This window comes from Podarcis melisellensis, assembly GCF_964234715.1.
Source record: "Podarcis melisellensis genome assembly, chromosome: 14".
Classification (NCBI taxonomy): domain Eukaryota; kingdom Metazoa; phylum Chordata; class Lepidosauria; order Squamata; family Lacertidae; genus Podarcis; species Podarcis melisellensis.
In genome coordinates, this window is record NC_138546.1 from 8,858,066 (window position 1) to 8,870,315 (window position 12,250).

At 45.1% G+C, this 12,250-nt stretch overlaps 1 protein-coding gene across 2 annotated transcripts in view; it reads right to left on the reverse strand.

Moving 5' to 3' along the window:
- The window catches only part of ZC3H7A (zinc finger CCCH-type containing 7A), a 32,126-nt gene that overhangs the window by 13,864 nt on the left and 6,012 nt on the right, over window positions 1-12,250 (reverse strand). Inside the window, exons 3-13 of one of the 2 annotated variants that reach the window (XM_081889106.1) lie at window positions 10,897-10,936; window positions 9,546-9,743; window positions 8,328-8,486; window positions 7,864-7,944; window positions 7,742-7,780; window positions 7,408-7,441; window positions 6,029-6,300; window positions 4,489-4,696; window positions 3,320-3,384; window positions 2,825-3,023; window positions 1,397-1,558 (exon numbers count right to left, since the gene is read on the reverse strand). In XM_081889106.1, coding sequence (XP_081745232.1) covers window positions 1,397-1,558; window positions 2,825-3,023; window positions 3,320-3,384; window positions 4,489-4,696; window positions 6,029-6,300; window positions 7,408-7,441; window positions 7,742-7,780; window positions 7,864-7,944; window positions 8,328-8,486; window positions 9,546-9,743; window positions 10,897-10,936 — 1,457 coding nt within the window. The remainder of the gene's footprint in view (window positions 1-1,396; window positions 1,559-2,824; window positions 3,024-3,319; window positions 3,385-4,488; window positions 4,697-6,028; window positions 6,301-7,407; window positions 7,442-7,741; window positions 7,781-7,863; window positions 7,945-8,327; window positions 8,487-9,545; window positions 9,744-10,896; window positions 10,937-12,250) is intronic. The other variant, XM_081889105.1, reaches the window with a different exon arrangement.

The following is a 12,250-nucleotide window of genomic DNA, read 5'->3' on the forward strand; positions in this document are numbered from 1 at the left end:
GCTCGGTCCCAGCTCCTGCCAACCTAGCAGTTCGAAAGCACGCTAGTGCAAGTAGATAAACAGGTACCGCCCTGGCGGGAAGATAAACAGCGTTTCCGTGCGCTGCTCTGGTTTCGCCAGAAGAGGCTCAGTCATGCTGGCCACATGACCCGGAAAAACTGTGGACAAATGCCGGCTCCCTCGGCCTGTAAAGCGAGATGAGCGCCACAACCCCAGAGTCGTCCACAACTGGACTTAACTGTCAGGGGTCCTTTACCTTTAAAGTTACAGAAAGGGGTTATACACGCCTTACCAAAGGGCTGGATGTCGCACCTGAATTCTCACCCACGCCTAACCACACCCCTAATTTCAGAAGCAGCCAGACAATGATAAGCAAGCTTTTCTTTAGCCACCCAAAGAAACGGCTATGAGAGTGCCTGTGCTCTGCCTCCATAAGGTGGTGCCTCGCAAGACGAAATTAATTCGTTCCGCAAGTTTTTTCTTCTTGCGAGTTTTTCGTCTTGCGAAGCACGGTTTCCCATAGGAATGCATTGAAAATCAATCAATGCGTTCCTATGGAGACCGTCCGGGGACAGAGGGGAAGCGCCGCACGTGCGCCTTCCCCTCTGTCCCCGGACCTGTTTAAAGCAAGGGGCAGCGGGGAGAAGATTGCTTCTCCCCGTTGCCTGCCCCACAATCTCCGGAGACCTGTTTTAAAGCAAGGGAAGGGGCAGCGGGGAGAATCGCTTCTCCCCGTTGCCGCCCCTTGGTTCAAAAGGGGTCCGGGGAGAGAGGGGAAGGCGCACGCCTTCCCCTCTGTCCCCTCTTGAAGCAAGGGACGGAGGGGAGAAGATCGCTTCTCCCCATTGCCGCCCCTTGGTTCAAAAGGGGTCCGTGGACAGAGGGGAAGGCGCGCTGCGCTTCCCCGCTATCCCCGGAGCTTGCGGGGCAAGCTTCGTTTTGCGAAGCAAGCCCATAGGGAAATGCGTCTTGCGAAGCGGCTAAGAAAACGAAAAACTCCTTCGTCTAGCGAGTTTTTCGTCTTCCGAGGCGTTCGTCTTGCGGGGTACCACTGTACCTGGAGGCAGTAATTTTTCTGAATACGTTGCTGGAAGCTGCTGGAGGGGAGAGGGCTCTCGTGCTCAAGTCCTGCTTGTGCATTTCCCATAAACATCCAGTTGGCCACCGTGAGAACAGGATGCTGGACTGGATGGGGCCATTGGTCTGATCCAGCAGGCTCTTCTTATGCAGGCAATTGGCTAGCTCCTAGCTTCAGTTTTTCTTTTGAGAAGTGGAAATAACCACATCAATTTGCAGGGGTTGTCACAGAAATAATGGCGTTAAGACTGCTACCCACATTGAGTCTTCAGGAAAGAATGAGCTTAAAATGCATATACCCACAAGTGAAAATCCTCACCTTTACATATATAATATGGTCCCACATACTGTGTTTTTGTTGGCCTTGGCCTAATTTTCTTCCATGATTTATCTTCAGAGTTCTTTATTCTACCTACTAAGATATCCTTCTTACACATGTGCTCTAGACTGGGAAGGTAAGTATAATCCAATACTTTGGGACCTAGAAGAAAACAACAGGGAGAGCTTAAAAAGTTTGTCTTGTTATTCACAGCCATTAATTGTAGAATGAAAGAGGCCAAACAGGAAGGTGACCAACCTCAGCTCAGCTTTTAACTTGCATCCATTTACCTAGAAAACCAGATCAATAGCTGTGCTTTTGCAAGGCTCCTGTTTTCAGATTCTCCCCAACCCACAAAGAACAAAGGGCAGCTCGGACACCATGTCATGCCAGGGTTTAGCATTAAACATGCATGAGCTGTCAAGAGCTTTGGGATCTCATCCTCCTCGGCTCGGAAATTTCCCTCTTTGGCACAGAAATCCCTCTTTCAAACCATAGACTGATGGCAGCAAACTAGTTTGCCCAACACCAGGACAGGAGGGAAGGAACTGCTGTGTCCAAGGGGAGGAAGTGTCAAATCCTAAGGATCTTGACTACTAATCCATCAGACTGAGGTATTAAAAAAACCATAAAAAGCTTTTAAAAGGACACATTGCACTACTGATTCATAGGAGAAGGCAAAGTTCTTAGGCACCATCAGCATCTTGAAAAAGTCTAGATTAGAGCTTTTGGCAGAATGGTTATAAGATTAACAAAAATTATTTTAAACCAAAGAATGATTATTCTTCACAGGGAGGGCAAGTATCATAAAGCTAATTTAATTCACTCTCACCAAAGTAGCCTAGTCTGATTGAAGAAAATTTTAAATTTGTACTTTTTTTGTTTGGGGCTACTCTGTTAGTCACCCTGAGAACATAAACTTATGACAAAGGTGCACAGTATAAATTGGCTTTCACCTGCAGATGTTGTTGGACTGCAGATGTTGTTGGACTGCAGGTGTTGTTGGACTGCAGATGTTGTTGGACTGCAGGTGTTGTTGGACTACAACTCCCATCAGCTCAAGTCAGCACTTTAATGGGAGCTGTATCCCAACAACATCTGAAGGGCACCAGGTTGGAGAAGGCTGGTATAAATGATGTAAGTAAAAAGTGATGCTCTTCAGGGTTGCCAGTGCACAGAAGTGGCTAAATTATATTGTTCGTTCACAGCAGGTACTTTAAGGAAGCTTTTAGGATCCGAACAAGCAATAAAAAGGTAAGCCAAGGTGATGGAAACAGTTGCAAGCCCTCGTCCATCTATCAAGTATTTTAGCCCTTATCCTAGTCAAGTGAAGCAGAAAGGCATTGACACAGACTCCTGCTATGGTCGCTTCAGCTCCCCCCCCCCCCCGCCCCCCAAGTTAAGTCATCAACTGCTTTTGCTCCTTACCCTTTTTGATAAAGCATGACTGGCAGGCCTGTCTTAGCTCATGTGTGTTTTCCAGGGAATTTCTTGCAACTAGGGAGGGTGTTGTCGACACAGGTATACTAGGGGGTCCACTGCCAAACACGCTAGAATAGTCATTTCGACCTGGGCTGGAAATCCCAATGTAGTTCTCGGACCCAAACAAACTTGTAGGCCCATTCATCTGCCAGAAGGAACAAAACTGGTTTTTTTAAAAAGCATTCCATCATCCTCATTGTCACTACATATTTATCCCAACGACCCTCCAAGAAGCTCAGGGCAGTGTACATGGCTCTCCCCGCTGAGAGAGAAAGCAGTTGGCTCAAGGCCACCCAGGGAGTTTTGAGTCTAAGTGGGAATTTGAACCCAGGTCCCCATGGTCTCAAGCTCATTTGCTAAAAGGAGAATGAACAAACCAGCGACTCAAAGGGATGAATGTTGGAACTGCAAAGCATTTAGAAAGTTTGTAAAGGTACTTACAAGTCGAAGCGGAGAATTACTGTTTAACGCTGACGTGACATCTCTAGGAACAGAATTGGGTATATCTGTTGGGATCAAGAAAGTCACAGTTTGGGCACACATTTCACAGCTAGGGGAAGTGCAAAGGGCAATGCCAATCCGTCAGGTGAAGCAGACATGCTTCATCCTTGCACAGAACCCCGCTAACTCAACCAAGTGTCTTGGCAAGGAGACCCCCAAATTAGTGTGATACAAGGGGGCGAATTGTGCCTTGGAGAATTAGGCCACTCTGCTCCAAACCATTACAGAGAAGATGAGCCCCACCACTCAGCTGATACAGGGATAGTATATTGTAGTATACAGGGATAGTATATTGTGCTGCAGCAAACAGGAATGAGAGGAGTATGAAAGACTTGCCACTGCATGATTAGGTACAGAGGAAGGCCGGACAATGGGAGAGATATTCATTAGGTTTTCCTGCAGTTGCAACTAAGATGCCCACTCATTGTTCTGGGTAAGTAAACAGAGGTGTAGGGGTGTGTGTGTGTGTGAATCCCTGTCGTTGAATCCAACAATAACATTGAGAGTGGGAAGAGAAACAGAAAACAGAAATTACTGCAAGCATTCCTTCTCCTTGGAGATGCAAGGGTATCCTGTGAGGTGAGTTACTCTACTTTACCTTCCAAGTCCACAGAGGCTATCAGAAGTTTAAGAAGCACTGAAGTCAGCAGCTACCTCCATGCAAAAGTATGAGGCCCCTTACATGGAAGCCACCATCTTTCAACTTTAGTTTCTTTAATGGGAAAAATTGCACTCAGTGGTGAAGCATCTACCTAGCATGCAGAAGGTCCTGGGGTTCAATCTCTTGCATCTCCAGGGAGGGCTGGGAGAGACCTCAACCTGAGCTGCTGCCAGTCAGGGTAGAGAATACAGAGCTAGATGGGCCAATGGTCTAACTCAGTAAAAGGCAGATTCCTCTGCTCCCAATCCAAAATGGCAACAACAGTGAACTACTTCACAATTCTGTTAGGAAGAAGAGATTGCAAAGCATTCTGCTATATCAGAAATTATGGACACTGGGTCCAATGAGCCCCACGGCACTATGTTCTACTATTTCTTAGTAAGACAAAGGCTGCTTAGATTATACAGGCTTCACCTAACAGGGTTTGGTGAATTAAGCCTAGCCTTACCTCTTTTGGAATCACTGATTGAGAAAGTAGTTAAAGAGGAACAAAAGCTGTCCAGGCCAGAAACCAAAGGCTGGGAATACATTTCTGAAAAAGAGGCGGCAGGAACAAATCCAGGCCCAACTGACAATGTCCCGAGCAAAGGCGTAGAGAAAGGTATGCTGGGAGCCATGGTGGCTGCTGGGATGGCTCCTCGGACAACCGTGCTGGGCTAGGAAGAGAGAAGAAAGTTATTTGCTACTAAATGCAGGTAGCCGACCTTTCACTTTTAGTGATCTGGTTTTTGTTTTAAGCCTTCTCTGTTGAAGTAGTGCTAGAGCTGGTCTATACATGGAATTATTTTCATCGTGGGAATTGGCATCTGCTGGCTGCCATGGCTGGGAGTGAGGAAGGTCACAACAGGAGTGGCACCAACATGAGTTCCTGTTCATGATATCAATGGGCAGAGCAATTGCTTCGCATGCAGAGAGTCCAAGACTCAATCTCTAGCATACTCCAATTTTAAAAAATACAGATAGCAGGATTTGTAGAAGACCCTCCTCTGCCAAAGACCTAGGAGAACTGCTGCCAATCAGTAGAAAACTTTAGGCTGAAAACATCAAAGCCCTTACTCTGTATAAACCAGATTCTTACACCCATATTCCAGGCAAAGTGGTAGAATTCTTCCCTTCCCCACAATGACAAAAGACCTGTCCCTGAATTCATCTGCTTAGAAGATTCCAAATAGCATATTCTATAAAAGATCTGTGACCCCAGAGAGCTGCTGCCAGTTAGAGCAGACAATTCTGGGCTAGATCATCCAGCACTATGATTACATTTAAGGTCATGTCAAGGAGGAAGTGCCCTGTGGCAAAACTGAAATGCAGAACGTCTCCAACAGACCAATGTAAAGAGGCATGCAAGTCCAGAACTCTTGCAAGACTAATATTGCTACCCAAGGTCCTAAACTTGCAAATATTTATGAATTCATGCTTCAATAAATGGCAACAGCAACAATAGGACTAGGGGGAGTCAGCAGCACTCCTTTAAAACATGCTGTAAAACACTATCTTTGTACAAAGCAGCCTCAAAATACAGCGAGATTAATACTGTAGATTCCGGCGTATAAGGCGACTTTTGAACCCCGGAAAATCTTCTCCAAAGTCGGCGGTCGCCTTATACTCCGGGTATGGGCGGCATGGAGCTGAGCCCGCCCCCCACTGCGGCGGCGGCTCCAAAGCAGCTTTCTCCCGACGCAGAGCTGAGCCCGCCCCTGTTGCTGCCCAGCGTATTGGGCAACTGGGCTTATAAGACAAACCCCCAAATTGCAGCTGCCAATTTGAGGGGGTCGTCTAATACGCCCAGTTGCCTAATACGCCGGAATCTACGGTACTTAAGCTTAAGTAATTTTTAATACCAAACCTCTTGCTCTACTGACACACTTAGAGGCACATCAGTCTCAAGGTATCACAATTTAAGGCTGCAGTCCTGGAAACAGCAACACATGAGTATAGCACCGTGTTTCTTCCATTGTTTTTATAAGAATAAATGGAAGCCGACTCACCATGACACTTTCCCCAGAATCAGAAACAGAATCAAGCAACTCATCTAGCTCATCTCCAATTATATCATCTCCATCCATGCAGTCTAAACAGACTTCAGGTACAATGAAAGATCCTCCATTTGCCAGAGAGGTGGCAGCGAGTGAACTCTTCTCGGCTGGAAGGGTGATCAGAGACGCCATTGGCAATGGAGACAGATCACTTGAAACTTCAGGTGTAAAACTGGAAGGGGAGGAGGAGGAAGAAAGAATCTTTTCCTTCCAATTGGAAAAATCTGAAACAGATTTCGATCGGGGAAGAGAGGCATCTTAGAACAGGGATTCTCAGGGATGGAGGCAAATCTCCCAAAGGAGACACAGAAAGGAAAAAAAAAAGCTTTGGAAGCTGTCTACCAATGGAAGCTGGTCCATGAGAGCAAATGGGTCACTATCCCACCAACCTCAACCTGCCCTCTCCTGTATGCCTTCAATGAAGAATCCATGGGGGGTGCTGACTTTCAGCTTCCTCCTCATTAGTCTCAGTGTTGCCCTGGTAGTACTAAGGGGGAAGGGCAAAGCTAAAATTAACTGGCTCTGCCTGTCATTAACTCTGGCTCCACCTAATGTTTTCCTCCCTGCCTTCTGCCATAGCCAATGGGCACAAGACACCATTGCTACCGCCTCCTTTCTGAACCCCCATGACATGGCCCTGACCTGTGGACTAAAGGCCAACCTGACCCCAGGCTGCTTCTCTCTCTGCCCCCAGCAACAGTCAAAGTGTCCCACCCCACGTGTCATGCCAATTTTCAACCATTCATGGAAAACACTGGCAATCATCAAACACGCAGAGAGCTTAAATTGCAAAACTCTTCTGAACCCCTCTGCCTCAGCTAGGGAGTAATTTCCAAGGCCCTAAAAGAGGAAAAGAGGGTGACTTTTTATGAATGAGAAAGAAGTGCAACATGTGAATGTCTTCCCCCAGAACAGAGGCAAAGGCCCACATTGTTTAGGTGGCCAGGCTCCCAGGGCAAGCTTGGCTAGCGCTTGAGAGAACGCAGACATTTGAGCAACACATGTTGAACTGCAAGGGGGAACATCTCAAGGAACAAATGCCTATGCATTTGGCAGGTGCATTCAGAGACAGAGAACGTCTCGTATGTTTCAGCCAATCATCAGGGGATCGGCAGCAACCTGCTTGCCTATCTGGAAGACAATGTACAAGCTGGGAGGATGCAAGGGTTTCTCCCTCACAATGGAAAACGAAAGGCTAACTGCCATGGAGATTCCCAAACAAAGAAAAAGCAGGCAGGACACAGCTCCCGAGAGCTGTCTGAAACGAAATCTGACCACGTTGAAAGCAGAACTTTTATATAACATTCCCCTTTAAATCCAGGAAGCCTCACCTGATTCAATATCTTCTATAGAAGTATTTGAACTCTGCAAGCAAGCAAAATATCTGTCATCAGGATGTTTGCACAGCAAATGCCTCAGGCAGGCATTTTTCTTTTAAAAACGCAAGCGCACAGGCTACTAGGAACCCAAAGGCCATTTACTCTGCATGCTTACACCAAATCAAAGCTTACATCAAAATCATTTTTGCACTGTTCAACAGCGTTGGCTCTAACCCAAATACTTGTAAGATTAAGGGGAATCGTATATCTCTTTTTAAGAGTCACATTTTCAATGTACGGACAGGAAAATGAACTCACTTCACACATGGAAGGCACAATACCTTACCTTACTTGATACTTCTCCGGAAACAGGGTTTGGGGAAGGCTGCAATTAAGCATACCATCATAAATAACCAACACAGAAGAGAAAGCTTACAAAACCAGTATGTAAAAAATGCTTCTACTTACTTTTGCTCTAACGTAGGCTTTTCTTATTTTTAATCCAAGTTTCTGAGCAAGTTCTTGGGTTAATTTTATTACACTTTCGTCCTGTTTTTAGAAAAAGATAATCCAATCTAAGGAACTTCTGCATAGAAAGGTTCTCAAGTTTTTCATGCAGCAGTGTAACCCATAAATACCCCCACCCTTACTCACTGGCACGTGATCAAGACTTTGCCTGCAACCTCTGTCTCAGGATTCTACAGGGGGGGAGCACATGACATCATACACTCACCAAAGGCTAAGTGTGAGGTGCTTGATGGCCGGCCATACTTACTGGATTACTGCTACGCTAAAAGTCTATGAACAAACTCCCAAGCTTCCCTAGTAGGGCAACACCCAGGAAAAATATTCCACTGCGCATTGTTCCCACAACACAGGCAATGACCACTGAATGCCATTTCATTTGCCAACACAGTACGTGATCTGCTTACTTGCGGCACTGCGAGAGAGCACTTAGCAACTGCATCATAGGCCTCCTTGTATCTTCCCAATTCTTTTAAGGCTTTAGATTTCCGGTAGAGAGCTCTGAAATTGTTTTCGTTCAGTTTTAAAACTATCCCACAATCTTCCAAAACTTTATCATGCAAGCCCTGCAACAAACAAACAGGCTTAGATTCACTATTAGAATTGAGGACTGAAGAAATGAAATTGCGTCTGGGGCAGTGTTACCAGGGGACGGGGGAGAAACACACTTAATATACCACATACTATTTTCTAGACCAGGGCTGGGGAACCTCTGGCTCTCTGGGTGATGCTGAACTACAACTCCCATCAGCCAATGGCCAAGAGTGATGGGAGTTGTAGTTTGAGAACATCTGGAGGACAAATGGTTCCCCACACCTGTTTTAGGTGGTGCATAGGGTGGCAACATGTGGAAGACCAGGGAGGGAAATGAACTACTGATATGCTGGATCTCTGAGTTCTTCTGATCACAAAAATATAAGTGGTATTTCATGTTGTGAAACCCCAGCTAAGCTTTCCACCTCCATCACTTAGCAGTTAAGTATGAAGAAAGAATCTGACAGCTTTCAGTATCAAAGCTATATTCCTGGGCTGGATCATAAGTTAAAATCCAGCTCCCAGAGAGGTACCACGTGGTCCCCGATAGGTTAAACTAGATGCAAAATAAAAATAAAAATTAAGCCTCTGTGACAAGTGGTTCCTTAAGCCAGTGTTTTTCAACCACTGTTCCGCGGCACACTAGTGTGCCGCGAGATGCTGCCTGGTGTGCCGTGGGAAAAATTGAAAAATTCGAAAGATTTAAAAATAAAGTATTTTATAATTTTTCATATTTCTGTTTACTTACTATTTCATAATAAAGTAATTATAAAATACTTTATTTGTGTTCATTTGATTCCTATTCAAGAGAATTACTTTATATATAGTCAATATAGGCACAGAGTTAATTTTTTAAACATTTTCTAATGGTGGTGTGCCTCGTGATTTTTTTCATGAAACAAGTGTGCCTTTGCCCAAAAAAAGGCTGAAAAACACTGCCTTAAGCTGCTGACCAACCATCCCTCAATAGCTTTTCAGAAAGGAAATTCAGCTCTTGACCAGGCTTGGAAATATCTACCCAGTTTCTTAATACAGCACTTATTAATAAAAAAAATTCTTTTCCACCCTTCTGGTGTCCACACACCACTCACCTTCTTTGAATAACATGCTATGCGATTAACATGCAGCTTCTCTAATATTTTGTCAGAAATGTGAATCCCTTCAGAATTGGCATAATCTGCTATGTTTAAGGCTTCTGAGTAGTGGTTCAGCGATCCTTCCCACTTGCCTTCACGGTACTCATCGTTCCCTTCATTAAACAGATTTTTAACAAGCTCTCGTATAAATATCTGAAACACATTTTTTAAAAGAAAATGAATTTATTAGATTTCTTACCTGCCCTGTACTATGAGGTCCCAAGGGCAGGTTACAACAGTACAATAACACAATTATAAAAAAGCAATCCAAACAAAAACAAGACAAAACTATACAGATTATACAAGGGAGGTTGGTCCCCCAAAACAAAACACCTTAACTATCAAAGGTGAGGGTAAGCTGTAGAATAAAGATGCTAGACACGCCTCTGCAAAGAGAACATTTCACAATTTTGCGTTACGTGCTCCTAGGCAGATTCATATGTTCGAAAATGCAATAGTCACCTTCTAAAGTGGGACTAGCTGTCTTTTTTTTCAAGCAGCACCAGCTGTTTACCAGCCCCTTCTGATGCAATTACGACTGAAGTCCCTTAGCAGGAACTGCTGACAAAGCAGTCGAGCAAAAAAAAGCCAGGAGATTAAAAAGGTAAAAACAACAGCACAGGCTCAGGCTCAGGGCCTCTCCCATGGTTTAGGACAGGGGTCGGCAAGGTTTACCTTGCCTGGGCCGGTTCACTCCAGCGGAGATCCCTCCATGGGCCGGATCGCGCATGCGCATGAGCACACACAGCTGCGATTTCTGGCGTCTGTGCATGCGCAGATGCGGTTTCCGGCGCCACAGAAGCGAGTCCCCACACCGCGCTGCACCGGTTTAACACAGAGTGCAGGGACTGAGTGGGCAGCTCAGTCGGGGGTGGCGGCTCGGGGGCTGGTTAACTACCCTCGCAGGCCGCTTGTGGTTTGCCAACCCCTGGTTTAGGAGAAGTGACTTCAGGTTCCAGGACAGAAGAAAGGCAACACACTAGAGGAAGGGAACCTTTGGCAGAACAAGGCCAAATTCCCTGCAGTGGTGAGCGGAGCAATAAACCAAACCTTTGACATTTATTGCCTATTTTCTACATCACAGCGAGAGGTATATTGCTATCCTCACCGTCGTGTTCTGGATTACCTCTCTCTCAGTGAGCTGCCTCACATCAAACTGGAATAGTGATGTTTTTCACCAAGCATAACCAAACAATACAGGAAGAATTTAAATCACGTTTTACAAGTCCAAAGAAAGTAATGACTCCCACCCACTGCAGAGTCCCTTATGTCTCTGGTAGAGAAGTTCATAAACGAGCACCATTACCTCATATTGTTCTTGAGTCCCTGGGTAAGGTAAAGTAGACCTGGGGGGTGGGAAGAGAGAGAGAGAGTAAAATACAAACAGAGAGTCAAATCTTACCCAGGTCTTGTTCAAAGAGAGGTTTACACATTCAAAAAACTTGCCAGTCAGCTATAGGAATGGTAATACATAAATGTTTCCATTCTTAAAGGTAATGTATTTCTCATCAACTGACTTTCTAGTCTCTGCAACTTAAATCCTCTTCTGGGCTCAGTTTCCGGCAATCTGCAGAGTCCAGAGTTTATCCCTTAATTGATCAGTTAGGCTAATGGATCAGAAGACTGTGAAGCTTTTAAAATGCAACCAATTATCATAGCTACACTCTGGAATCCACTGCAAAAGTCACATAAGTTCTTGCCAGTGGCAAACTGGGTCCTGAAGAGCAGCAGACTATTTTTTAAAAGTACCTTTAAGTGCAGCATCTGCTTTGGACGACAAGGTCTGGAAAGCTCTGCATAGCTCAAAAATGCTGTAGAAATCATTCAGCCCAGAGTTAAGACTATTGGCTAAGAGTGTGACCTTCAAGTCAGGAAATGCCCATTGCAGATCTCATCTCAGCCATGCACTCTTAAGCAAAACACTATCCTCTTGGTCTGAGGGCTTACACCCAATAATAGTGTCCTACCTATGGACACTATTATGGAAAGGGCTACTAAGATAATGTACGTGAGGTGTTCTTGACACTTGAAAATAAAATATTTACATACACACAGAAGTATTTTACGTTAAATCAGACGTGGAGAACCTGTGGCCCTCCAGAATATCATTAGTAATTAATTAATTAAAATTCTATACTGCCCTTCATCTGAAGATCACAGGGCGGTTTACAATGTAAAAACACAAAAATACATACTACAATAACAACCAAAAACAACATCCTCACACATACACACACAGAGTTGAAAAGGCCATAGATTGTTTAATTAGCCAAAGGCCTGGGGGAACATGGATGTCTTTGCCTGGTGCCTAAAGATATGTACCGTATTTTTCGTTCTATAAGACACACTTTTTCCCTCCTAAAAAGTAAGGGGAGATGTGTGTGCGTCTTATGGAGCGAATGCAGGCTGCGCAGCTATCCCAGAAGCCAGAACATCGAGAGGGAGCGCTGCGCTGTTCTGGCTTCTGGGATTCAGAATATTTTTTTTCCCTTGTTTTCCTCCTCCAAAAACTAGGTGCGTTTTATGGTCTGCTGCGTCTTATAGAGCGAAAAATACGGTGACGGTCAGGTAAGCCCCCTAGGGGAGAGCATTCCACAAATGGGAAGCCACTGCAGAAAAGGCCCGTTCTCATGTTGTCACCCTCCGGACCTCTTATGGAG